This window comes from Quercus robur, chromosome 5 (genome assembly GCF_932294415.1).
Source record: "Quercus robur chromosome 5, dhQueRobu3.1, whole genome shotgun sequence".
Classification (NCBI taxonomy): domain Eukaryota; kingdom Viridiplantae; phylum Streptophyta; class Magnoliopsida; order Fagales; family Fagaceae; genus Quercus; species Quercus robur.
Window position 1 is genome coordinate 69176711 of NC_065538.1, and position 27136 is coordinate 69203846.

General features: G+C 34.5%; 1 protein-coding gene across 6 annotated transcripts; it reads right to left on the bottom strand.

Annotated features, from left to right (window-relative positions):
- Positions 1 to 363: 363 nt before the first annotated feature.
- On the bottom strand, positions 364 to 17917 carry LOC126726843 (heavy metal-associated isoprenylated plant protein 47). 6 transcript variants are annotated; one of them, XM_050432234.1, is made up of 4 exons: positions 17681 to 17845; positions 17489 to 17567; positions 17136 to 17236; positions 7569 to 7813 (listed from the first exon to the last, which is right to left on the bottom strand). In XM_050432234.1, the coding sequence occupies exons 1-4, from the start codon at positions 17684 to 17686 to the stop codon at positions 7763 to 7765; spliced, it is 237 nt and encodes a 78-aa protein (XP_050288191.1). In that variant the 5' UTR covers positions 17687 to 17845; the 3' UTR covers positions 7569 to 7762. The 6 variants fall into 6 exon arrangements, with proteins under 6 accessions (XP_050288195.1, XP_050288197.1, XP_050288193.1 ...); XM_050432238.1 differs by lacking the exons at positions 7569 to 7813; positions 17136 to 17236; positions 17489 to 17567 and adding exons at positions 364 to 697; positions 8219 to 8297 and having other exon boundaries at positions 17681 to 17833; XM_050432240.1 differs by lacking the exons at positions 7569 to 7813; positions 17136 to 17236; positions 17489 to 17567; positions 17681 to 17845 and adding exons at positions 364 to 697; positions 8219 to 8297; positions 8396 to 8477.
- Positions 17918 to 27136: the final 9219 nt, after the last annotated feature.

Here is a 27136-nt window from a genome sequence, read left to right on the forward strand (position 1 = left end):
TGGGTTTGGTTGTAAAGGGACCATAGGCTGTTCATTTACTTCTTTCTTCTTTCCTTTTTGCCTCAATCACACAGCTTATTACTTTGATTTCATTAAAACTGAACTCTTTTATGAAGTTTTTATCATTTATGGTGTTACTGGAACTTCATCAAGTTTTGCATGTGGGCTAGGAATTGAACTCTCAGTGCCCATTTTTCAAACACAATAATTGATGCTTGAAAATATTTCTTTTTAGGTGAGTTTTGGAACTCTCACTTATAAGTTATAATACCTTCCATTCATTTTTCTTTCTCAAAAAAAAAAAAAAAAAAAAAAAAAAAAGCTAAGAGAATGCTTATTATATTTTTTTTTCCTGTTGAAAAAAAGTAAGAAAGTTTATTACATTAACACCTTGCCAATATACATCTCTCTCTCCTGGTTGAAAAAATAAATAAAAGAAAAGGTTGTGTCCTTTAGAAGGAATTTTATTTGCCAAGAGTACATGTTCATGGCTTTCCAACTTAGTTTCCTTTTCTTTCTCAAAAAAAAAAAAAAAAAAAAAAAACTTAGTTTCCTTTCTTCACCTCTGCTACACTAATAATATCAGTGCGCCCAACCTTCTTCCTCATAGTAGTAGCCAACGTTGCAGCATCAACTCCATCACCAATCACCACCACTTTATCTTTATCTGCTCCTTCTAATCCCACAAAGTTCACACCTGCAAAGGAAAAATATATAATTTAAGTCTAGACTTTAACATATTTTATTTATTAGTTTTTACTATGTGATCTGACACATTTGAGAATATACTGCCAAGATGTTTCCACTTCTAAGAAAACTTGGTTAACAAAGAATGTTGAACATCAACAAAATATGGTGATGAAAGATGGCAAAACTTTGTAAAAATTGCAAATCAAAGTCACATAGGTATAGTAAAAAGTGCATAAGTATGTGTCAATTATCATATTTTTGAAACACATGATAAAACTTTATGATCCATAACACTAACCGTTTGCTCCAGCACCAACAGTGAGTGCCTTAGTCTGACATTTTTGGCAATTCATTTGAACCTTCATCACAATCTTTTGCTGAAAATCAAACCATGAAAGAGGTCATGAGATTTTTTTTTTTTTTGTAAATATAAAACAAAGAAGAAGAAGAAAAGAAGCAATATATGAATTATGATTGCAAATAATACCGTCATATTGACAATTTGATGTTGTTGTCACCAAAAGCTAAGAAAGTAGTGAAAATTTCTTCTAATGTGAGAAAAAAAACAAGACGAAGTCTATACTTATATAGAGGCCCCAAATATCTCCTATAAGGAAACAACGTTGTTATCTTCTTCATGACTTGTGGTCTTCGGCATGCATTGTTCACCCAAATTCTAAATTACCTGATTTTTCATTCATGTGAATGTGTTTATTTCTCAACTAGAGCATGGAGAACGCTTTTTTGGACTTTAATAGTGAATTCAATGAAGTTGACTAATAGTACAAATGCAAACTTGCATAGAAAGCGCACCAGCACAAACAAACAAAACTCTTTTCTAGAAACAAGTTAAAAGACAAACTTCAAACCATAAGGTAAATATGTGTTATTTAACTACCAAAGAAAATGAGGACAAAAAAAAAAAATCCTCAACGAAAGAAATATTTAAATGTAAATTGTCTTTTCCACTATAAATGACAGGGTTACGTTTAGACTAGAGACTCAATTCTGTTAAATTTCTCCAATTTTCATCCAATTAATCTTAGAATACAATTAGTCAAATACCAATCTACTGTTTTGTGATTGCGTGCTTCTATTTCTTCCTCTCGTTTTTTTCCCCATTTTCACATGATAATTATATGGAAAACAAAGGTAAAGTATGATGTAAAACTAAGAAAATTATAGCAATAGAAGGACATAGTGCGGCTCCACGTTGAATGTAGGGTGGTCACAGGACCACCCTAAATTGTAAAAAAGTAATTATGGCATAGAAATTTTATGAATTTTTTACCCTTAAAAAAATTTGCAACCATACTAAATTTTTTTTTTTTTTTTTGGCCCAATGTAATTAAACTTTGAACAAAATTTAGTAATAAACTTTAGTTGTAGACTAAGTTTACAACTCCACTTAATATTTTTTTTTTTATTGGATGTGAATTTTGAAAAATTCACTTTTAGATTACATTTTCTTCTTATATCTTCCATACTTGCAAAATTTCAATAAGATCAAAGATCAATAGCTATGTCATCAATCAAATGTTTAAATTTTGACTTTTTATTGTCTAAATAATAATAATAATAATAATCATAAGAGTATGGATCAAATAGTGAACAACATATGGTTGGCACGAAATTTGTTATGTGTTCTAAAAACATAAAAAAAAATTAAAAAAAAAAAAAAAAGCAATTAAGAGGTAATAAAATAGCTTTAGCTTTGTCTTTTCAAATATCAACTTCTATACCTCAATTATGAGGTAATAAGCCTAAGGAATTCCCTTCCATTAATCTAAAGGAAAATTGCAAGGAATTCATTTTTAATGGTGTTTCAATATATAAATTGTTCTTTTTTTCTAAATCTTGAAGATGATGATTGAAGTTCTGGGACTCAATTATGACACGCACAAATATGTGTATCTTATAATTCTTTTTCAATATTCTACACGTGAGTACCTTTTTAATAAGTTTTAGGGAAAGAAAGCTAAAAGTTTTAATTTAATTTTTTATTCTTATTAGTATGAAAGTTTACAGGTGATGCACTTGTAAACATAAACATAGACATAAATTTATGTTTATAAATTTGTATATAAGTGTGTGCTCTATTAAATAAATGCTTCAATAATTATTAAATATGATGTATGAAATATATATATCTAATAGTGCGTTCAAGATAGTTCAAATTCTTATTGTTGTAAAATTTATGAGATAAATGTTGGTAATTGTAATCTCCTTGAATTAAATATTGTTTATTCTTAGTTTTTTCATTCTTTTCTATAAAATTAGAAATAAATTGGCTTAAATTTTATTTAAAACACAAGATTAAAATTATCAAGTTATTTCCTTATCATAAAACCTTGAACCATGAATGTGGAAACTTATCAAGTCCAATTTGGCTTTCGGTCCAAGAATATTGAAGAAGAATTATGCTTTGCACAATTATCTAAAGTAGTAGAGAAAAAACATATCATTTCTGAAGAAGCTTCTTACGTCCAATTGAGAGAGCTTTTTTTAATATTTCCACATATTAATAGAATAAGAATGGTTGCAAACAAACCCTTTATATAGCATCAAAACATATTATTCACTTGTTAGACAACTTAATCATTAATTGATTTATATAATTACAATACTATCATTATTTGAGATAGCACACTAAGAATTTCATTAACATTTCCAAATAGCTAGGTATGTCTTTTAGGTGCAACTAATACTAAATGTAGATTTGCTAACAATTGGCTCAAGAAAGGCCACTCTAGAATTCTACTCATTGTTCATGAACAATGATAATTTTTTTGCAAAAATATACAAAGATATAACCATAGATGTATTGTTATATTTATGTTTATGTTCACAATATACATTGTATATGAAGTAAACTCTCATTGTAATAGAAAATGAACTAGCTTAAAGATTTTATTTTTATAAAATATGTTAAACAAAAGTTAACGAAAGAGAATATATGTGGTCGACCTTGATTAGTTTGTTGAGGATTCACATCCGACACCAAAAAATATAAAACTAAGTCATTATTGTTATTATATTTAATTTTTTTTTTTAAGTTCTCGTGTATATATATATATATATATATATATATGTGTGTGTGTGTGTGTACGTATGTATATCATTGTGTGTGTGTGTGTGTTTTTTTTGGTTTGCATAATATACATTTTCAAAATTAATTTAACATATTGTATGGGCCAAAATTCCATAGGCCCAAAAAGTGATTGGGCTTGGATCAAAATCCCTGACAATTAATTTATAGAGATGGGATTTTGGACCAACAGTTGAACTTCCAATTATAGCTCTTAGCTAAAAGTCTAAGTGCCACCCAATGATTGGAAAAAGAAACCGATAATATAGATAAATTTGTTTATTTCATCTCCCTCGAAATGATCGAGGAGCCTTTTACACTTAGCAAAGAACAATACACTATGCCTTTTCTTCTGTTTAGTCTTTTCTCTCTCCTTTTTTAATATCCGCCCCCTGTTCATCGGGAATCCCTTTCATTTTATAATGTCCCAACTTCGATCTTGTCCCATCTTCCCTTTCCCCTTCTTTTGAGGCCATGCTGAGTAGGTAAAAGGATGTGATAACATTGTTCAGGTGTCGGTCAACCATTAATGCGGCAAGTTTAGTTGATGTAGTGCATTTAATGCAAAGGTGATGATACCTTTGTTAGGAAGTTTCCCTCACCACCTGTCTTGGGTAGTTATTGTTACCTTCTTTGGGCTGAGGCATTCGATTTGACCTTAAACCTTTGAGAAATGATATGTCCACAACATTTTCACAACATTTTTACAATAAATCTTAAATGGCAGGTTGTTACTGATTGTTATTGTTGGGGCAAAAAAGTAATTTTAGTATTATGTTCAAATTTGAAACAACAACAATTAACCACTTATGATTTGTTATAAAAATATTATAAAATGTTATAAATGTAGCACCTCTCTAAACCTTTCGCCCTCCACAGCTCGGTCATTTTTTCTAGGTTTCCTTGGACCTACTACTTCCTTGGGCAGTCTTCCTCCTCAGCTAGGCCTATACGATCTTTTGGAGCATTTAATTGGGCCTGTTCTACATTCTAGCCAAAGCCCAATTCGGGTACATCCCTTTTTGGTTCTCACACCTATTTTGGATTAACAAATTTAATAGCCCTTTTTAATTTGGATATATATCACAAAACACAACACAAAGACGAGTGGGGATTTTCTCACGCTCAACTCTGATGAATGAACACTAAGCTTTGATTTTTTGTCTTCTTGCTTTAACAGCTTTTGGGTAGAATTAGATACGTGGTAGACTTTCTAGGCGATACGTTTGATGTGAAGACTGTTGTTGCTAGTATCTTTGTTTTAGTACTGATAAGTTGCATGATGAAGAGTGGTCGTTTTTGATTAATTTTGTTTTCAATGAATTGGGCCTCCTAGTAATGCATGGACCCAGTGGCGGATGACCCAGTGGCCCCCCGCCCCTCAAAAAAAAATATTTTGAAAAATATCATTTTTAATATATGATGTAATTATATTTACAAGTAGCTAATTGGAAAAATACAACTTCGCCCCCCTTTATTTATTATTAAATTTATAAATACCTTTTAGTGTAAGCATAGTCAACAAATAATTAAGTAATAATCTTCTCATAATATATGTCAAGAGTGATGATATATATATATATATATATATGTGTGTGTGTGTGTGTGTGTGTGTGTATTAGGTTGTGAATAGCATTAGTGTTTTTTTTTTTTTGGCGTAAAGTGTAATAATATCTTTCCAAATGTAATTTTTTTTTATTCCATGTAATTTTCAATTGTTTTAACTACATATCTATAATTTATAATTGATTTAATTACAATACTTGGCTGCCAGCAAATTGTTAAAAGAAACTGTGTTTTATTTAATATTCAGATAACTTATAAATTATAGGGTAAACAAAATACAATGACATAGTATTCTTTTACATCTAAATAAATAAATAAATAGAAACATAAAATATAAAATGAATTCTTCAAAGCATTTTAAATATAATGATAATGATACGAATTTTTTTCTTCTTCTTGAGTTTTTTGTTGTTTAGATATATGGTTTATGTTAATTGTGGCCCTCCAAATAAAACTTCTTGGCTCCGCCATTGCATGGACCAAAGGGCTGTACATTTACTTCTTCTTCTTTTCTTTTTTTTTTTCTTTTTTTTTTTTTCACTGCTTATTACTTTGATTTCATTAAAACTTAACTCTTATGTTGGGGTTTATCATTTATGGTGTTAGTGGAAATTGATCAAGTTTTACGTGTAAGATAAGAATTTTTTTTCTTTTATATTTTTTGGAGAAAGAAGACATCAGACTTTATTGAACCAGAGGGGCCAAATCAGCTTAAACAAGATGATAGATGGTAGGAGGAACTTCTTCCATCCAAATTACACACTCTGCTAAATTTATAGCTAATTTAGACAAACTATGTGCCACTTTGTTGCCCTCTCTCTTTATGTGAGAGTAGGACACTTTTGAGAAATTTCCTGCGAATGAAAAAACATCCCTGATCAGCAAACCATAAGCAACCAGCCCCACAACTTTTGTTTTCAGAGCTTGCGTCACTAACTGTGAGTCACCTTCCACTACAACATTATCAAGCCCAATGTCAGCATCAAACTCAAATGAAGATAAGAATTGATTGAGCCTTTCTAACTCAAATGAAGATATTCAGAGTTTAAATTTTTCCACTCCAAACTTCGATTTACTCAAAAAAATCAAGAAGCTATATTCATACACCAAGGCTCAGCATTTTTGTCGTTGACAATCTCAACTGATGAACGCATTTGCACTATACATAACTATTTTCCCCTCATTATAGCTTCTCAGCATTATTATACCCATTTTGTTGTAACACCAGTTTGAGTGAACATAAAAACTTCAATACGAGGAAATGGTTATCAAGAGTTCATGACATGGAATTTTATTGATATCAAATGACATGCAACCACTGCATTTGAAGATTTGATTTGATTTTTTTTTTTTTGACCCAAATGTCTTATGTCAAAAGTCTCATACACAATCCTGTGGTCAGAAGATACGTGTTACCTTCTTATACAGTAATACAGGTCAGTATTAAGGTGGTTGAGTGCTTTTTTTTTTTTTGGTACAATGCTTGAGGGAATTTAATTCGGCATGTGAGAAAATTAAAAATAAATAAGAAAAAAAAAGCTTGATTGAGCCTAGAAACAAACAGGAAGAACTTCAGTATGGTGAACAATGCCTAAATGCTCTTAATGTCACTACGAGGATCCCAAGGAAGGTCACTTGTTATACAATTTTACCTGAAATTTCATTTTCTAAATTTGTTTGTATCCACATCTAGAAATGTTAGCATTTTTTAACTTTGTGGGCAAGCACAACCAGTTTTTTAAGTATCTAATAAAGCTTGATTTGGTTGGGGTATAATTTTTTTAGCACGCAATAGTGGATAGCAATCACTTGTTAATGTTGAAATAAGTAATACTAATGTAATGGATTATGTTAATGTGTGTTTGTTTGTTAATAATAAGGGGGGTTTAATTTTTAAAGGGACCATAGGCTGTTCATTTACTTCTTTCTTCTTTCCTTTTTGCCTCAATCACACAGCTTATTACTTTGATTTCATTAAAACTGAACTCTTTTATGAAGTTTTTATCATTTATGGTGTTACTGGAACTTCATCAAGTTTTGCATGTGGGCTAGGAATTGAACTCTCAGTGCCCATTTTTCAAACACAATAATTGACGCTTGAAAATATTTCTTTTTTGGTTAGTTTTGGAACTCTCACTTATAAGTTATAATACCTTCCATTCATTTTTCCTTCTCAATTAATTAATTAGCAAATAAAATTTCTATTTAAAATTATCACAAAAAAAAAAAAAAAAAAGATAAGAGAATGTTTATTATATTTTTTTTCCTGTTGAGAAAAAAGTAAGTAAGAATGTTTATTACATTAACACCTTGCCAATATACATCTCTCTCTCCTGGTTGAAAAACAAATAAAAGAAAAGGTTGTGTCCTTTAGAAGGAATTTTATTTGCCAAGAGTATATGTATATGGCTTTCCAACTTAGTTTCCTTTCTTCACCTCTGCTACACTAATAATATCAGTGTGCCCAACCTTCTTCCTCATAATAGTAGCCAACCTTGCAGCATCAACTCCATCACCAATCACCACCACTTTATCTTTATCTGCTCCTTCTAATCCCACAAAGTTCACACCTGCAAAGGAAAAATATATAATTTAAGTCTACTCTTTTAACATATTTTATTTATAATTTTTTACTATGTGATCTGACACATTTGAGAATATACTCCCAAGATGTTTCCACTTCTAAGAAAATTTGGTTAACAAAGAATGTTGAACATCAACAAAATATGGTGATGAAAGATGGAAAAACTTTGTACAAATTGCAAGTCAAAGTCACATAGGTATAAGAATATAGTAAAAAGTGCATAAGAATGTGTCAATTATCATATTTTTGAAACACATGATAAAGCTTTATGAATTATCCACAGAACTAACCGTTTGCTTCAGCAGCAACAGTGAGTGCCTTAGTCTGGCATTTTTGGCAATTCATTTGAACCTTCATCACAATCTTTTGCTGCAAATCAAAGAGGTCATAAGAGATTTCTTTTGTAAATATAAAACAAAGAAGAAAAAGAAAAGAAGCAATATATGAATTATGATGGCAAATAATACCGTCATATTGATAATTTGATGTTGTTGTCACCAAAAGCTAAGACAGTATACTACCTAAAATTTCGTCTAATGTGAGAAAAAAACAAGACGAAGTCTACACTTATATAGAGGCCCAAACTTCTCCTTAAAGGTAACAACATTGTTATCTTTTTCATGACTTGTGGTCTGCGGCATGTATTGTTCACCCAAATTCTAAATTACCAGATTTTTTTTATTCATGTGAATGTGTTTATTTCTCAACTAGAGCATGGAGAACGCGTTTTGGACTTTACTGAATTCAATGAAATTGACTAATAGTACAAATGCAAACTTGCATAGCAAGCGCACTTAAAACAAACAGACAAAACTCTTTTCTAGAAACAAGTTGAAAGACAAACTTCAAACCATAAGGTAAATATTTGTTATTTAACTACCAAAGAAAATGAGGACAAAAAAAATCCTTGACAAAAGAAGTATTTAAATGTAAATTGTCTTTTCCACTATAAATTATAGGGTTACTGTTAGACTAGAGACTCAATTATGTTATATGTCTCCAATTTTCATCAAATTAATCTTAAAATACAATTAGTCAAATACCACTCTTACTGTTTTGTGATTGCGTGCTTCTATTTCTTCCTCACATTTTTTCTCCATGTTCACATGATAATTATATGGAAAACAAAAGTAAAGTAAGATGTAAAATTAAGAAAATTATAGCAATAGAAAGACATAACGTTAAATGCAGGGTGGTCACAGGACCACGCTAAATATTTGAGTGTGTGTGTGCAGGTGGTTTTTTTTTTTTTTGGTCAATATGTGAAGTTCTCTTTTTATTCAATTTTGTAAAATTTTAGTTTCATAATAACCTCATATATATAATATATATATATATATATATATAGAGGGAAATCTAATCACATAATTTAAGAGGTTGACTTTTTAAATTTGGAATTTAGGAAGAAAGTGCAAGTAACCCTTAATTTTATTAGAGTGGTACAGTGCAATTCAGTCCACGTCTTAATATTTTATCAATGTTGTGGGTGTCATCCAAGTATATCCGGTAAAGCACCAAAAAAAAAAAAAAAAAAAAAAAAAAAAAAGAGTTTAACAAAATACCAAATATGGAGGTAGAGGGGAGTAGAGGGAAAGAAATGGAGACAGTTTAATGAAATTAGTTTGGAATTTTTCTTTAAGGGAATAGGAGAATTTGGAGCAAGGGAGTCAATTTTGTACCTAAGACCGTTTCTGTTTGGTCTAAATAACAAAATATTTCGATACTTGTAAATAACGGTGTACCATTTTGGAATTACCACATTATATATAAATATTATATATTTAAATTAATATATTTAATAAAAGGGTAAAATCTTAAAAAAAAAAAAAAGGGAAGCCAAATCCCTTATTTGTTAATCCATACTGTATATTACGTAAAAAAGAAAAATCCATACTATATATATATATCTTGTTTTTTATTAGCCGACAGTGGAAAACTGGAAATAACTCAAATGAATTTCAAATGCTTACGCCATTTAAAAAAAAAACTACAATTTGAGTTTGACCACCTATTGAAAGTTAAAATATGGAACTCTGTTTGTTTTTTTTTTTTTTTTTTTTTTTTTTTTTTTTTTTTTTTTTTTTTTTTTTTTTTGAGAACCAAACTCTGTTTAGTAGAAGAAAACGCATGTGAGAGCAACAAATGGAGAGAGAAAGGCTGAAGCGCTCGGATGAGGAAGAAGATACCCTTGCTCGCAGTACCAAGAAATTTAAAGATAGTCATCGTGCCTTTGAAGCAAATGAGGCTGGAAGAGGTAGTAAAGTGGAGAGCTATAAGGATAAATTGGTGGGGGCTATTCCTGGTGCCTTTGCAGAAGCATTTGGTTTTGACTGTTCAATGCATGAGGACTTGGAATCTGATAATGAAGAAGAATTTGAGCAGGATGGCAACATTAGAATAGGCTTCTCCAAGGAAGAAAAAGCACTTATGAGAGCTCCATGGCAAAAAGCTCTTATCATCAAAACCTTTGGGAGGAGAATGGCTTTTTCCTTCCTTGTTGAGAGGGTGCGAAAAATGTGGAACCCAACTGGTGGCATGGATTGCATAGATTTGGGTTATGATTATTATCTTGTAAAGTTTGAATTAGTGGAGGATGTGGATTCTATTCTCACAGGCGGACCTTGGTTCATTGGCCATCAATTTCTTGCCATAAGACAATGGGAACCAGGGTTCAAAGCTTCCACAGCAACTCTCTCTTCTGTTGCTGTTTGGATAAGATTACCAGAGTTACCCATGGAATTTTATGAGCCCAATGCTCTTAAGAAAATTGGGAGAGCCATTGGTCCTGTCCTCAGGATTGATTATCATACTGCTAATAAGGAAAGGGGAAGGTTTGCTAGGCTATGTATCCAAGTTAACTTGGACAAACCATTGGTTAGGAAAATATATCTTGGTAAGATTGAACAATGTGTGATGTATGAGGGTATAAATGCCCTTTGTTTTTCATGTGGCAGGATCGGGCATAAGGTTGAAGCTTGCCCGTTTATAGTTAGAGAGCAACATAGAGAACAGAGCTCGGACCAGAATAAGGAGCAAACGGAGGTGCAACGAACTCAAAGGGAAGATGGGATGAAGGAAAAGGAGAATTCTCAGGAAGATTATGGGGAATGGATGGTTGTTAGCAGGAAGAAACCTCACAGTAAAACAAAGCTTGTACAGAGCCATCCGGGGAAGAAGCAAACGTTAGAGGAACCTTTGACACAGACGTCTCTAGCTTCCACAGCTAAGCCTATTGTGGCTGCGCAGAACAGTAAGAGTGGTAAAAGGAAAGTCCTGCACACGCAAAGTGTGGTGTCACAGAAGGAGACCAATGTGATGGCTACGTCAAGCAGCAGTAAACCAAAAATGGGGAAGAGTGCGAAGGACAAAGGCGTGCGCGCCAGTCTGAACCAGAAGAGAACTAGTTTGGTTGGAATGCAATCTTATGAGGCGGGCCCGAGTCTTAAGGATGGGCTTTTTGTTTTTGGGGCTGAAACACAACAAGGCCCATACGGCCTTTCAAGCTCTCTTAGCCCAAAAGCACAACCAACGGAGTCATATTCCTCTAAGGAAAAAGCTAGCTCTGCTACTGAGCATTCAAGAAGCAACGATGGAAGGCAGAGAAAAGTGGGCGATCTGTTACAAGGGAAAAATCATTCCAGTGAGCGAGGAAACTATTCGCTGGATAAAGCAAGATCCAACGGAGGTGTGGGGCTGGTTCGAGACCGATCTGATGGTGGCGTGGAAAAATCTGTTTCCGTTGACGGAGAGAAGCAAGGTGCTGGGATTTTTGCCGATGAAAGACGAAGCTTGGATCCTGACACCGAACCCGTGGTGGAGGTTCTTGACAGATCGACCACCGGTTCCAATACCTCTGGAGACAAGCTCAAGACCATCAGTCACAGAATCCGTAATGCGGAACTCGGAAAAATTCTTATCAGAGGCGGAAGCGAAGTTGACGGAACCAAGGATCACAGTTACGAAGATTCTCCAATCCAAGCCAGTGGAATGCTCGTTGATGGGCAACCTGCACGGAGTGAAGAGGATTCAGTTTGCCGAGCCAGAGATGAATGGCACGATCCTAATCAAGGCATCTCAGGTAGAGCTGGGGATAATCAAACACTCGGTGACTCTTTTCCGGGGGAAATGGGAGTTGAGGAAGGAGCTGTTGGAGGCATGGAGGTTGAGGGACAATGAAGATTCTTCTTCTCTGTCTGGGTTCGACACTCTCTCTACCCCGTATAAAATTATGAATATTTTGATTTGGAACTGCAGGGGTGCTATGAAACCCCAATTCAGAAAGACGGTTATGGATTTGGTTGATTGGCATTCTCCGATTCTTATGGTGATAACGGAGACTAGGTTGAGTGGTGCAAGAGCTGATGAGATTATAGAAGCTCTACCGTTTGATGGGTATGCTGTGGCGGATACTATTGGGTTTGCTGGAGGAATCTGGATGCTCTGGAGATCAGATTTAGTGCATGTTGATGTCCTGGCAGCTACGGAACAGGAGATACATGCGACGATTCGGGTAAGATCTCAGTCTTTTACCTGGTTAATTAGTGCCATTTATGCAAGTCCTAGATTTGAGGAACGTTGCATGCTGTGGAATAACCTTAGGATGCTAGCCAATATGCATGATTTGCCTTGGGCCCTCATGGGCAATTTTAATGAAGTCCTTTCTGCTGATGAAAAATATGGGGGTAATCCTATTTGTCAAAGAAGGGTTAGAGCTATTAGAGAATGCATGAATGATTGTAGTATGATGGATCTTGGGTTTACTGGTCCTAAATATACTTGGACCAATAAGAGAGAGCTGGGAAATTTAATCCAATGTAGACTTGATAGGTGCTGGATTAATCCGGGGTGGAAAGAATTGTACCCGGAAGCCAATGTAACCCATTTAGCTAGAATCAATTCTGACCATTGCCCCCTGTTATTGAACTTGTGTCCTTGCTTGGGGTCTAATGCTGATAGGCCTTTTAGGTTTCAGACTATTTGGCTGAGTCATAGTGATTTCCCGGTTGTGGTGAGAGATGCTTGGGCTGGTAGGGAGGGCAATTTAGCTGAGGCTATTTCCAACTTCAAGACCAAGGCCCAAAGATGGAATAGAGAAGTCTTTGGAAATGTTTTCCTAAGAAAGAAGAAGATTTTGGCTAGGATGTTGGGTGCTGATAAAGCGTTAGCTGTTTGCCCAAATAGTTTTTTGATCAATCTCCAAAAGCAGTTGGCTGAGAAGTATAATTTAGTTCTCCAACTTGAAGAAGAGCTGTGGGCTATGAAGTCCAGAACTAATTGGGTTATTGCAGGGGAGAGAAATACGTCGTTCTTTCATGTCTCTGCCCTCAAAAGGAGAAGCCATAATAGAATTACTTGTGTTCAAAACAATGAGGGTGAATGGTGTCACAATGTTGAGGAAGTGAAGGAGATTTTTAATTCAAGCTTCAAGAAGTTATATAAGACTGAGCAGATTTTCTGCCCTAATATCCCTCAATGGAGTTCGGATTGGTGTGCTAAGATTAGTCCTGAAGAAGCTGTTAGCATGACCAATATTCCATCTGATGGGGAAATTTGGAATGCACTCAAGTCTATGAAGCCCTACAAAGCTCCTGGTGTTGATGGGCTACATGCTGGCTTTTTTCAAAGATTTTGGCTTGTGGTGGGTGACTCGGTTAAGAGGGAGATTAAGGAGGTGTTTATTAGACAAAAGGTTCCGGAGTACCTTAATCAAACCCTAATTGCCCTAATCCCTAAACAACCCGGCCCTGAAACTGTCAGCCATTATAGGCCCATAAGTTTATGTAACACGATTTATAAGATTATCTCAAAAATTATTGTTTTGAGGCTTCGACACTTGCTGCCTTCTCTTATTTCCCCTATGCAGACAGCTTTCCTTGAAGGGAGAAGGGGCACGGATAATGTTATTATCGCCCAGGAGCTGATTTACTCCCTTAAGAAGAGGAAGGGGAGAACAGGGGTTATGGTTATTAAAGTTGATCTTCAGAAGGCTTACGACCGCTTAGAGTGGTCTTTTATCAAAATGGTGCTTGAGCACTTTGGGTTTCCGGAGAGTATGATTAAGTTGATCATGAGCTGCGTGGCGACCACTAACACAGCCCTTTTGTTCAATGGAAGCAAGCTGGATTCTTTCCAACCCTCTAGAGGAATAAGACAAGGAGATCCTATTTCTCCCTATTTATTTCTGCTGTGCATGGAATTCCTTGGAGCCCATATCACTAGTATGTGTGAAGATAGGAGATGGGACAAGGTTAGGGCTTCTAGAAGTGGGCCTAGCTTCTCTCATGTGTTTTTTGCGGACGACTTGATGCTCTTTGCTAAGGCAGATAGGAAGAATTGCGAAGCCATTATCGATGTTTTGGACAATTTCTGCAACCTTGCTGGGCAGAAAATTAATCTTGAGAAGTCAAAAATTCTGTTCTCTCCTAATGTTACTGGTGGAAGGAGAAGAGGCATTTGTAGAAGATTGGGGATTACCGAAACTTGTAACTTAGGTAAGTACCTTGGGTTTCCCATCATTTACCAAGATAGAATGGGGAATGCTTATAACTTTGTGATTAATAGAATTCAAAGTAAGCTGGATGGTTGGAGGTCTAAACTTTTGTCGAAGGCTGGTAGATTGGTGCTTGTTAAAGCTGCTGCAACCCCTGTGGCAGAATACTATATGCAGTGTCAATCTCTTCCTGCTAAGGTTTGTGACCAAGTGGATAAATTAATAAGGGATTTTCTATGGGGTTCAACGGAAGAAAAAAGGAGGCTGCATTTAGTTGGATGGGATAAGGTGACACTTCCCAAAGAACTTGGAGGATTGGGGCTGCATAAGATGAAGGATAGAAACAATGCGTTGTTAGCTAAGTTGTGTTGGAGACTAGCGTGTGAAAAAGAAGCTCCTTGGGCAAGAATGATCACTGCCAAGTACCTTTCCCCTAGGAGAATGACTGAAGTTGGGAAGAAACTCCCCTGTTCTAGCTGTTGGGCAGCGTTTAAGAAGGGAGGGCCGGTTTATGTTAAAGGTCTTAAGTGGTCTGTTAGGAATGGAGAGTCAGTGAAGCTTTGGGATGATTTTTGGCTTCCAATGGGTGTGTTGAGATCTGTTATTGAGGGTCCTTTGAACCGAAATGAAGACTTGGTTACGATTAAGCAATGTTTTGATCATAACTTCGAATGGCAAGGCCATAGCCTATCCTTTGTTCTGCCTGACCATGTTCTCAATGCCATTAAAGCTGTTCCGATGTCTTGCAACCAAGAGGCAGAGGATACGCTTCAATGGGCCTTCTCCAAGAACGGATTTTTCTCGTTGAAATCTGCCTACCTTTTGGCAAGGGGTTTAAACCCTTTGAACCTTGAATCGGTTTCGATAGCATGGGTGTGGAAGGTACAAACGCTGCCTAAGGTTCAATTTTTCCTTTGGCTGTGTCTGCATAACAGTGTTCCTACCGGGGATGTTTTGGGTTCAAGGGGTTTAAATCTCGATCCCATTTGTTGTTTATGTAATAAAAATTTTGAAACAATTGATCATCTTCTAAGGGGCTGTGAGTATGCTCAGTTTTTTTGGCAGCAACTTCACTTCCCGCTTAGCCTGAGGGATACTTTTAATTTGCCGGTTTGTGAGTGGCTTGAAGCTAGCTGCAAAGCTGATATCAAGTCCAGATGGATGGGCATCCCGTGGAAGATTTTGTTCCCCATGGGAGTGTGGAACTTATGGCTTCATAGGAACAATGTTATCTTTAGGACTGGTAGGGTGGATCGGTCTTGCTTCAGGAAAAGCATCAAAGATGGTGCTGAATTTTTTTCTGTTGGGCTGAATGCTAAGATGCCTAGAGCTAAAACTCTCATTTCAGTTGGGTGGGAGAAACCTCCTTTGGGATGGGCTAAACTTAACTCAGATGGGGCTGCCTTTGGCTCCTCTGGACGTGCGGGTGGTGGAGGCATTATTAGGGACCATGATGGGAATTGGTTGAAAGGTTATGCTAGGCCGCTTGGGTGTGCCAACAGCTGCATGGCTGAGTTGTGGGCCTTAAGGGATGGTCTTCTATTAGCTAAGGAGATGGGATTAAGTAATCTCATCATTGAGTTAGACGCCTTAAGTATTGTTTTACTCATGAATAACAATACCGATAATTTGTTAATGGAGCCGTTGCTTACTGATTGCAGGAACCTGGTGAAAGAGTTTCCCAACATGCAGATAATCCACAGCTATAGGGAAGCTAACCAATGCGCTGATGCGTTGGCTAAATTTGGAGCTAATAGCCTAGACTCTTTTGTAATCTTTTTGTACCCGCCGCCTGTGGTGGATATTTTGCTAGCAGCTGATAAAGCTTGCGTTCGTTGTAACAGAATTATAAACTCCTAAGTTTAATGTTATTTCTTTGTTGACCAAAAAAAAAAAAAAAAAAAGAAGAAAACGCATGTGGCACTCTCTCCCTCACTCTTTATGCTGACCCTCATTTCATTTTCAACTACCCCCACCAACCTCTACTCTCTTTTCCCCTACATTCGGTCTTCTCCTCTCATTGTCTTCTCTTTCCCTTTCATAGATCACATCTAAACAAATGCTTTCCATCTCTCTTCTTTGCTGCGTGAAGATTGAAGAATATACGACACTGAAAACGAATCAAATACATATTTATCTCTCTCTCTCTCTCTCTCTCTCTCTCTCTCTCTCTAATGTTGTGCAGAGAATTTATACATTTATGTAATAATCAAATGCCTAAAATTTTGATAATAGGAATTTAGAAAATTTTGGGTCTTTTTAGTGTAAAATCATTTTGAAAGTTTTGAGGCGTAACCGGTTGGGACTAGTTAATTTACAATTGGAAGTACTTAAGGCCTAAGTTAAATTATTAAAATGTCCTATGTTATTATAATAAAAAAAAAAAAAATTCCCTATTTTGCCAAAGGCATTAAATTCTCTAAATGCTTAAAATGTTGATAAGGATTAAGGGATGCCAAAATAACCACACAAAAAAAAAGGCTAAGAGAACGTTTATTACATTTTTTTTTTTTCTGCTGAGAAAAAAAGTGAGAATGTTTATTACATTAACACCTTGCCAATATACATCTCTCACCTGGTTAACAAAAAAAAGAAAAGAAAAGAAAAAGTTGTGTCCTTCAAAAGGAATTCTAGTAGCTAAGAGTATATTTATATGGCTTTCCAACTTAGTTTCCTTTCTTCACCTCTGCTACACTAATAATATTAGTGTACCCAACCTTCTTCCTCATAGTTGTAGCCAACATTGCAGCATCAACTCCATCACCCATCACCACCACTTTATCTTTCTCTGCTCCTTCTAATCCCACAAAGTTCACACCTGCAAAGGAAAAATATATAATTTAAGTCCAGACTTCAACATATTATATATATAATTATTTACTATGTGATCTGACACAATTGAGAATATATTCCAAGATGTTTCCACATCTTAGAAAACTTGATTAACAAAGAAGTTTCAACATCAACAAAATATGGTGACGGAAAATGGCAAAACTTTGTACAAATTGCAAATCAAAGTCACATAGTTTTTGAAACACATGATGGGCTTTACGATTCATATAACACTAACCGCTTGCTTCAGCTGCAACAGTGAGTGCCTTAGTCTGGCATTTTTGGCAATTCATTTGAACCTTCATCACAATCTTTTGCTGCAAATCAAACCATGAAAGAGGTCATGAGATTTTTTTTTTTTTTTTTTTTTTGTAAATATAAAACCCAAAAAGGAAAAAGAGAATATATGAATTATGATTGCAAATAATACCGTCATGTTGAAAATTTGATGTAGTTGTAACCAAAAGCTAAGAAAGTATACGATCGAAAATTTTGTCTAATGTGAGGAAAAAACACAAGACGAAGTCTACACTTATATAGAGACCCAAACTTTTCCTATAAGGAAACAACGGTGTCATCTTCTTCATGACTTGAATGGTCTTCGGCATGTATTGTTTTTCATTCATGTGAATGTGTGAATTTCTCAACTAGAACATGGAGAACGCGTTTTGGACTTTGGAAACTTCTATTAATTGACTAATAGTACGGATGCGAACTTGCATTGCAACTTTGCAAGCCAAACTTCAAACAAACAACACTCTTTTCCAACAATAAATTAAAGACAAACTTCAATAAATATTTATTTTTAACTACTAAAGAAACTGAGGACAAAAAAAAAATTCTCAACCAAAGAAATATTTAAATGTAAATTGTCTTTTCCACTATAAATTATAGGGTTACTTTTAGACTAGAGACTCAATTACGTTGAATTTCTCCAATTTTCATCAAATTAATCTTAAAATACAAATAGTCAAATACAAATCTTACTGTTATGTGATTGCATGCTTCTAATTCTTCCTCTCGTGTTCACATGATAATTATATGGAAATGGAGCTAAAGTATGGTGTAAAATTAAGAAAATTATAGCAATAGAAGGACATCATAACTAATCACATAGTTTTTTTTTTAGGGAAAACTAATCACATAATATAAGAGGTTGACATTTTTTAATTTGAAATTTAGGAAGAAAGTGCAAGTAACTCTTTATGGAGGAGGGGGGGGGGGGGAGTAGAGGGAAAGGGATAGAGAGAGTTTAACGAAACTTGTTTGGAATTTATTTATTTTTTTATTATTATTATTATTATTATTATTATTTAAGGGAAAAGGGTTTGAGGGGATTTGGAAAGGTAGGTGTCTTAATCTTCTCCAAACCCCTTATTTTTAATTCCCTAAATTGAGGGAATTTGGAGGGACATGAGAGAGGAGTTCCACTTATATTAAATTGTCAATTTTACCTTAAAAGTTATCATAAAATTTGTTGAGTTTGTAGTTGCTTTTATGTTAAAAATTTATTCTCTCTCACTCATGTGAGTTTGTTTCTCATTTAAAATTAAAACATTAAAACAAGATAAAAATGTTGTCATTCCTCTCCCCTTCCCTCTCCTCTGCTTTTCTTTTGTAGTCTATACCTTTATGTAATAATCAAATGCCTAAAATTTTGATAATAGGAATTTAGAAAATTTTGGGTCTTCTTAATATAAAATCATTTTGAAAGTTCTGACTTCTGAGGTGTAACCGGTTGGGACTTGCTAATCTACAATTAGAAGTACTTAAGGCCTAAGTTAAATTATTAAAATGTCCTATGTTATTTCAAATTAGTCAAACTTTTTTTTTTTTTTTTGATTCAAAATTAGTCAAACTTTCGAATATGGTTTTCTTTAATTAAAAAAATATTACAATAAAAACTAGAAGTACCTAAGGCCTAAGTTAAATTATTTAAACGTCCTGATTATTTCAAATTAGGCAAACTTTTAAATATAGTTTTTTTTTAAAAAAAAAAAAAAAAAAAAACTTGTTTAGGTAATGTAAAAGAGCGTCTTGATAGGATTGTTGCAATTGTAGGTTGGAGGACCTTTCCTTAAACCAATAGTGAGACATTTCCATGCTACTGCCTCTAACCGTGCCCCAATTATTTCCAAATTGGTCTCGAACGAATTGAATGCAAATCTTTGTCAAATACCTTCGGCAAATCAATCCATTAATCGGTGTCAAATACCGTCAGCAAATCAATCAATCAATATCATATTCCTACCTCATTTTCAAAGACAAAAATTCAATTATTATGTAAGTTTATCTACTTTTTTTTTTTTTTTTTTTTAATATTTAGCAATTTGGATTGTTCATAACTTACTTGAGCTTTAATTATGCAGATTCACTTTATATTTTTTTAGGCATTTCCTTTTATATTTGTCGCATAATTATCTACTATATTCTATTCAATTAATTTTGGACTTATATATGATTTTATTTATTTATAAAAGCTTTTTTTAGGTGAATTTATTTATAAAAACTTAATCTTACATAATATGCATTCATTATATAACTTAAAGTAAATTGTAACTTTGTTTAAAAAAAAAAGATAAAAAATTACTTTATTTTTATTATCAATTTTATTTTATTTAAAATAAAATTTTTTATTTTCATCAATTTACACATGATTCTTAATTAAGTTGTGCATCGCACGGACATAATACTAGTATATATAAAAACAGAGACCTCATGCATAAGAGCATGAGGTTCTGTCATGTGGCACTATAATTTTGCATTTAGCCTTGACCATTAACTTTCTTCTACTCTTCCTACTATACTTCAAAACATGGGCTGGCGTTTTAAACTTCATTAAAGGCAAGAAGCCCATTAAGATGACAAATTAAAGCCAATTATAGCCCAAGTGTAACTCTATTGATTGTCCCCATGTTTAGCTCATTTCAAAACTAGGATTTGTAGTGTCAATGTAGTGATCGGCTTACCGTAGCAAGCCTCATTCCGCTAATTTCAAATCATTTAGCTTTGTGAAAAATATTGCAATCTCTGGGTCATTTTTCCTTTGCATTACTTGATCAGCCACATCCACAAATGAAAGATTTGTGCAATGAGACATGATCTCCCTCAAGCATGTGGACTTCCAAACCTTGTCAGCATTTGTACAGCTTAGCAGGATATGGTCTGTTGAAAGTATTGGGGCTAAAGTGAATATAAAGGAACCTTCTTCTCATTTGTGTTATGAGTGAATGGGGATTGCTATTTGCATTGAATTTTCTTCTCTTCTCAAATTTTCACTATCATGTTTGTTGATAGCAAATGGAAAAGTAATGTCTACTATAATAGACAAGGTTGGCGAAATTGTTGGTTTATCAAATCATATTTGGCTATGTTAATTGCTTCCTTAATATCACGAGGAGGAGGACATAAAATTACTGAACAAATGTGAAGCAAATGAATTGAGTCAGATTGGCATTAAAATTGAAACCCATGGTTCAAATGTGGAGGTGAAGAAATGTGGGTTCCGAATGGTATACAAGAAAGACATAGAAGAATTCAACCAAACTATGGCTCAGAGTAGCAACACTAGCATCATTCCTTATGAGGACTTGGATGTTCTCCATCATAATTTCAACAATTCGGCAATGGTAGCGGAAGGTAAAAAAGCAAAGCAAAGCAAATTTGTGACGATTACGATGGTGATGTGGCACACCCAAACAGGATTGAAAGGCTCACAAAATTTATGTCCCATGGTGACTCTGATTGTGAAGAGTACATTGAATGCGGCGAGGAGATCAGTGATTAGCTAGAATCTAGATGGAATTGGAAAATGGGTTCAAATACTCTATAAGTCAGTGAATCCAAATTAATTCACATTTTTTCTCTTGATTACCTGTTTGTCATTTTTTAGTCTTAGTTTTGCTAATTGCTGCTTTATCTTTTGGCATATATTGCTAGCTATAGCTTAGCTTCATTATTGGCACTTATTCCAACAAGGGCATCATTGACCAAATAATTTAAAAGAGTTCTTGATATATCCAAATATGATCTACATTCTTCATAATTGATTCATGGGTCAACTGAAAAGGATCAATATTGGCATTAGTAGTGGTTTGGGTAATTTGCTTAAGCTATCATAATTAGGAAGCTAAGTTTGTAACTATATGTAAATAGATGTGTGATAAACAACTAAATAAAAAGCTCTTACCGGAGACAATCTTTTTTGCTAAAAACGTTTGATTTTGATTTATTTGTCACCACATGTTTTGAATGACAATATATTGCTCGATTGCTAGACATTCCATGGCGAATTAGTGATTTACCATAATAGAATATTGAATAGTAAGTAGGACTAAATAGCCTTCGCTATGTGTAGATTTTGTTATGCAATACAAGGAAATCATCATCCACATCATTGTCCTATCACCTATGTAATACTTGTGTAAAGCATTGATGAGACCTTGATTGAGTTTAAAAGAACATGGATACCATGACATGAATTATGTAAAGGTAGCCTGCCCAGATTGGTAAGCACTCCTGTTTTACTTGCTATCATTGTTGTATTACATCTAGAATTAAAGTTTTCTCATATTCTTTTTGTTGGAAAAACTGTTTTGCATCTCATACAAAAAATGCAGCGGAAGTAACACAAGGATCTACTTCATTCATAGGAGATAACATATAACCTTGAATTCTAGAACAAAGAACAGAAAGCGTACCTTGATGTAGTGAAATTCAAAAACAAGACTTAAGAATACCTTCAATCTTCATTCCAATTCCACATGGTGTCCAAGTTTAGTGGTCTCTCAACTAGTTCTTACGTATGTTGGTTTTCCTTTGAAAAAGTGAATTCCAAAGATTCTACGGAGAAAAATTGTTTTCTCTTTTTTTTTTTAATCATATGTACGTTTTAACTACCTTGACAGTTACTTTATTTAATAACTCTTATTAAATAAATAACTGATTATCTAATAGGGTTAGCCTTTTGAGCTAGCCCAATTGGGCTTAAGTGTGTGGCTTAGGATGGGACCAAAGAGATTAATAAGGCTTTAGCTCCAATAGGCTTCAGAATTATCTATCAACTCTTGACAAGCCCAAAGTTGTCATTAATTATATAACAAGTATCACTATAGAAATATAATTACACTCTAGGCCTTATTAATAAATTATATTCCAAGACTCTAATATAGTATCATTTGACCCCTCTATGAAATATCCATAGTGAGCAAAGTTATAATTAAACTGTCACTTTGTAAACAACTATTTTATTGCTTAAGTCCCCGGTTTAATCTTTTAGTTATTCATATTTATGAAATCTAATTTCATTAAATATAAACTTTAGTAACTCTTCACTAAAGTGGCCAATCCGGAATAACCAATTCCCATTAAACTTATCTCAATGGGATATTTCGTGTCTCTATAGAAAGAGATTATGGATTATATCTTGAGAATATGTGTTCCCTCAACATTAAGTGTAGTTACCCAATATACTGAGGTTTTGACCATTAAATTAGATTTCACTACTGATATATCAAAGTAACTGACATTGCATGATCGAGTTTACTATTCTCTTAGGATTAAGAGTCTATGAAATTAGAAGTCATAAGTGTAAGGTTGAATTTAATCAACCATGTGTTGGATTTATTCCATGACAAATTTGCTTGTAATATAGTACTTAGAAACCTTGTATTTAGGTGGGAATCATGTAAGGGTAGTGTGTGAGAGAGTGTGAAGAAATGCTCAAGACAGTGCAGTGAAGCAGAGACTCGCGGCTAGGACTCGCGGGTGGCTCGCGGCTTGCAAGCCGCCAAAAGTTGCTCACGTGCAGAGCATGCAGGGGAGCTGAATAGTCACGCCACCTGGAGCACTACACGACAAAAATCTAGACTAGCCATTAAGTTAGCTCGCGACTTGAACTCGCGACTCAGTCAAGTCGCGAGATCAAGTCGCCAGCCAGCTCTGTTTTTGGAAAAACTGACTCTTCGTATTCCATTCTCACACCAATATAAATACCCCTCATTCCCACAAGATATGGGTGGTTATTCAGAAAGAAAAACCCTAAGAAAGGTTTCTTCAAAACACCCACCCAATTAGAGAGAGCTACTCATTCTTAGAGAGAAACCTTTGTAGTCTCTTCTCATTCCCTCTCTCATTGTCATACCTATTGAGAGGAGATTTCTATCCAAACACTACCCACACCAATTTAGAGTGTTGAGTGTTTTTGAAGCTTTGGGAAGCATTGGAGGATGCCAAGGATGGCGGATGCTACGGTCTAGTAGCAGAATCCGGTAAGCTAGAAAAGAAAAAGGTTCGGCGCAACCTCGTTGGAGCAAGAAGCTTGGAGGGCTTAGGTGCACTGGGTAGATTAGGCTTGGAGGGTCTATTGTTGTCCTTATATCCCAACTGTATTTTCTAGTGGATTGTTTACCGCTTGGAGGGCGGCGGAGAGGTTTTACGCTGAGGGCTTCGGTTTCCTCTTTGATAACACATCGCGTGTTGTCTTTGTGTTTGCATCTTCCTTCCTCTCTATCTTTGCCTTTTTATTATCTGCTGTGGATTTTATTTTGTTATGGCTTAGATAGTTTTTAACCAATTTCATATTATAGCATATGTTAAGTTTCCGCACACTAGTTGTTTGACATATTGCTTGAATTGGTTAAGTTGTAATTTGAGGGTCTAAACGTTCAAAGGTGTTTTGTACACGTTTTTGAACTTTCAATAAGATTTATTATTTAGGTGACAGTTGTTAATTGAATAATTAATCTCACAGTGGTCCAGTTCAATATGTCTTATACACTTAAGACACATCAACACATCAACTAAAAGTCTCTACTTCCATGATCAAGACAAGCCATCTTAGTTGATGTGTTATAGTCTTTGTAGATGAAACAGCCAATTTCACCACCGACTACAAACTACATTTTGAGTTTACAAAGAACTTGTGATTTATATCTTCCGTAACTAAATAACATAAATCACATATAATGCATCTCAAGGACTATGATAATGTCCAATTAGTTCATATACAAATAGTCTCATATAATTAAACAATTTAATCATTTATAACATGCCAATAAATTGGATTTATATCTTGGGATACCCTTAGAAAAGTCAAAACAATATGTATCTGTAAATAGTTATTTAAATTTATCTTGACACCTTGACTTGGAAACAACACCAAGTTAGGGTGAGGAGCTACTGATAAGCTGATATGGCCTTATGATGTAAGGTCAAAATAAGCTACCATTGAAAGTTGGAGGAACTCAGTAATGGATTCTCATCAAAGGGTCATAGCTTTTAGATGGAGACATTTGTAGGGATTGAAGCTTTCACTGAAGTTAATAATTTTTGTGTGGAATGCATGAGGACTTACTCACCAAATCAAAATAGTGAAATGAAACATAGTAAGGGATAGTAATTGTGTCTTATGCAATGAGATAAGAGGAAAACTTGGATCTTTTATCCCTGAAGTGCTCAGGCTATTTTGTTTGGATTACATTTAAGCGTTGGAACCAAGTTAATTTCTCCTTGCTCTTTGAAGCAGTGGTTGGCTCAATGGATAGAGGATCCAAAATTTTATAGATCGATGTTTAAGGGTGCAAAAGAAAGTGCTTAAGAAGTAATTATTCTTTCTTTTGCAGGTATGGACAAGTTTCTATTGCATAATAGGCAAATCAGAGTAACTATAGGAGAGTACAAAGGCAAGTGTTTCCAGTTGTGGATGTTGCTAACAATTGAGGGACACTAGTTGAGATGGTGTGGATGGGGTGGTTTTGGATATGAAGCCAAATCATGCGATGACAAGCTGTTGCAGTTCTTCCATATGCAACCAAATGGCATGTAGCTAGATGCCTGGTTGTGCAAAAACCATTAACTGAGGCTACACAACTTGATTTTTGCAGACTTATTTCAACAAGATATAGAGAGGAGGAACTCTTTTTTAGAAAGAAAGTACCTTGGCAAATTGTTGTGCTGATTGAAGACCACATGTGCATGGAAGTTGGAGAATGCTTGTGGTTATCTATGAAGCATGGGTGTGTTTTCGGATGCGGGTGTGGGTGCGGGTACAGGACTTGGCAATTTTTGAAAAAGTAAGATGTGGGTGCGGCGATTAAAAAATTATTAAAAATATTTTTATATAGTGCATTTAATATTTTTTTATATTAAAAATTCAAATAAAGGGTAGAGTTTATTATTAAGAAACAATTATTTATGATTTGTTTTTAATAAAATCAATATTTTTGGTAATTGTAAACAAAAAACCACATTTCAAGAAGGTTCCTTTACTCATTTTCCAATTCCCAAGCCCACCCACATGAAATAATTGACTTTCCCATCTACTTAATTTATATTCTTTTGTTATATACCTTTATTCTTCTTCCAACCATTTTTTTTTTGTATCTTCTCATCTTCTTCTTCCTTCTCTCTTTTTTTTTTTCCTCTCACAAGGCCACATGAAGCAGAAGAATGGCGGCCGGCTGCCCATTTCAACTTGTTTCTGCCAGAATCGGCCATATCAACTTGTTTCGGCGGCTGTTTCAGCTGAAATTGGCCATATTGGGTCCCGTTTCTGCCGGAATTAGGCCGAATCGGCCTATTTTGGCCTAAATTGGCACAAATCGATGCGAATTAAAAAAAAAAAAAAAAAAGGGCGAATCAGCGCGTCGAACGCTGGACGCCGCATTGGGATGAATCCAATGAGGGTGCGGCAACCCTAGAGTCGCACCCATGCTTTCCTAGTTGTTATGTATGTTGTGCATAAGAGGGTCACTGCAGATCTTGGGACCCTAGCTACTCTTGCTTTCAAGTCTTATAGACATTTTTGAAATCTATAAATAGTTAAGCATTCTGACATTATTGTATCCAAAAACAGAACCAGGAAAAAAATTGTTAATCTTTATACCTTTTTCAGACTAATTGATGCCTTGGGCAAATGTCTGCGTGCAATCGTTTAACATTTCAGGACATTACATAAGAGATTTGTTTCTTTGCGTGATTCCTTTTCATTTCTCCTATTAAAGCAAAAAAGAGTAATTGACTTAACCATCTAATGGCTCTAGCAGTAACTCCCATATACATTTTTTTTTTTGTGCGTAGACAAGATGTGTCTTTTGAGTCACATTATATAAATTTCCAATAGAAAGACTTTGCTTAAATGGGTTAGAAGGGTAATGATAAGAAGAGAAATGAAGTTTAGAATAACTTCTCTTGTTTGTTAATGTAATGATGAAAATTACATAATGAGTTCTAATTTAATAAAGATCTAAGGAAAAACCATCTAGCGTTTTCAAGCATGCAGTAGTGAATTTTTGCTATGTTGCATAACATGAGCTTTTGGTTTCAGCTGAGGAACGTAAACGACAGTGGAGAATTCATAACACTAGATAATGTATTGAGAAATATGATTAGTGCTTAGAGGGGGGAAGAGTAATTAGTGAACTTAGTGAAGTTATTGAAACCGTTATATAGCTCATGACACAAATCCATTTGTAAAGTCAAGAATTTTGAGTTCTATATTACATTTCAATCTTCAGTTATTATTATTCATATTTTAAAAACGGTTACATCTCATTTTTTACAAATGGTTACCCCTAAAATCAGTAATAATGTCTTCAACTGCCTTTTGTTCATCCAAAAAAAAAAAAAAAAGTCTTCAACAGAAAAGTAAGAAGTCTTCAACAAAATTTAAGAAAAGTTTCAATCAATTGCAGCACAAATGAACCATCCAATTTCATGTTAGGTTATGGTGCTTTCCACATTAAGCACTTAATTTATGTATTTAATTATTTGTCAGTCCTCGCGAAACAAAAATAGCTAAAATAAGATTCTAAGTGATTGTTTGGATCCGGATGAAAAAGTCAGCGTGTTTGCATCTGGTGTTTTCCTTTTTTTTTTCTTTTTTTTT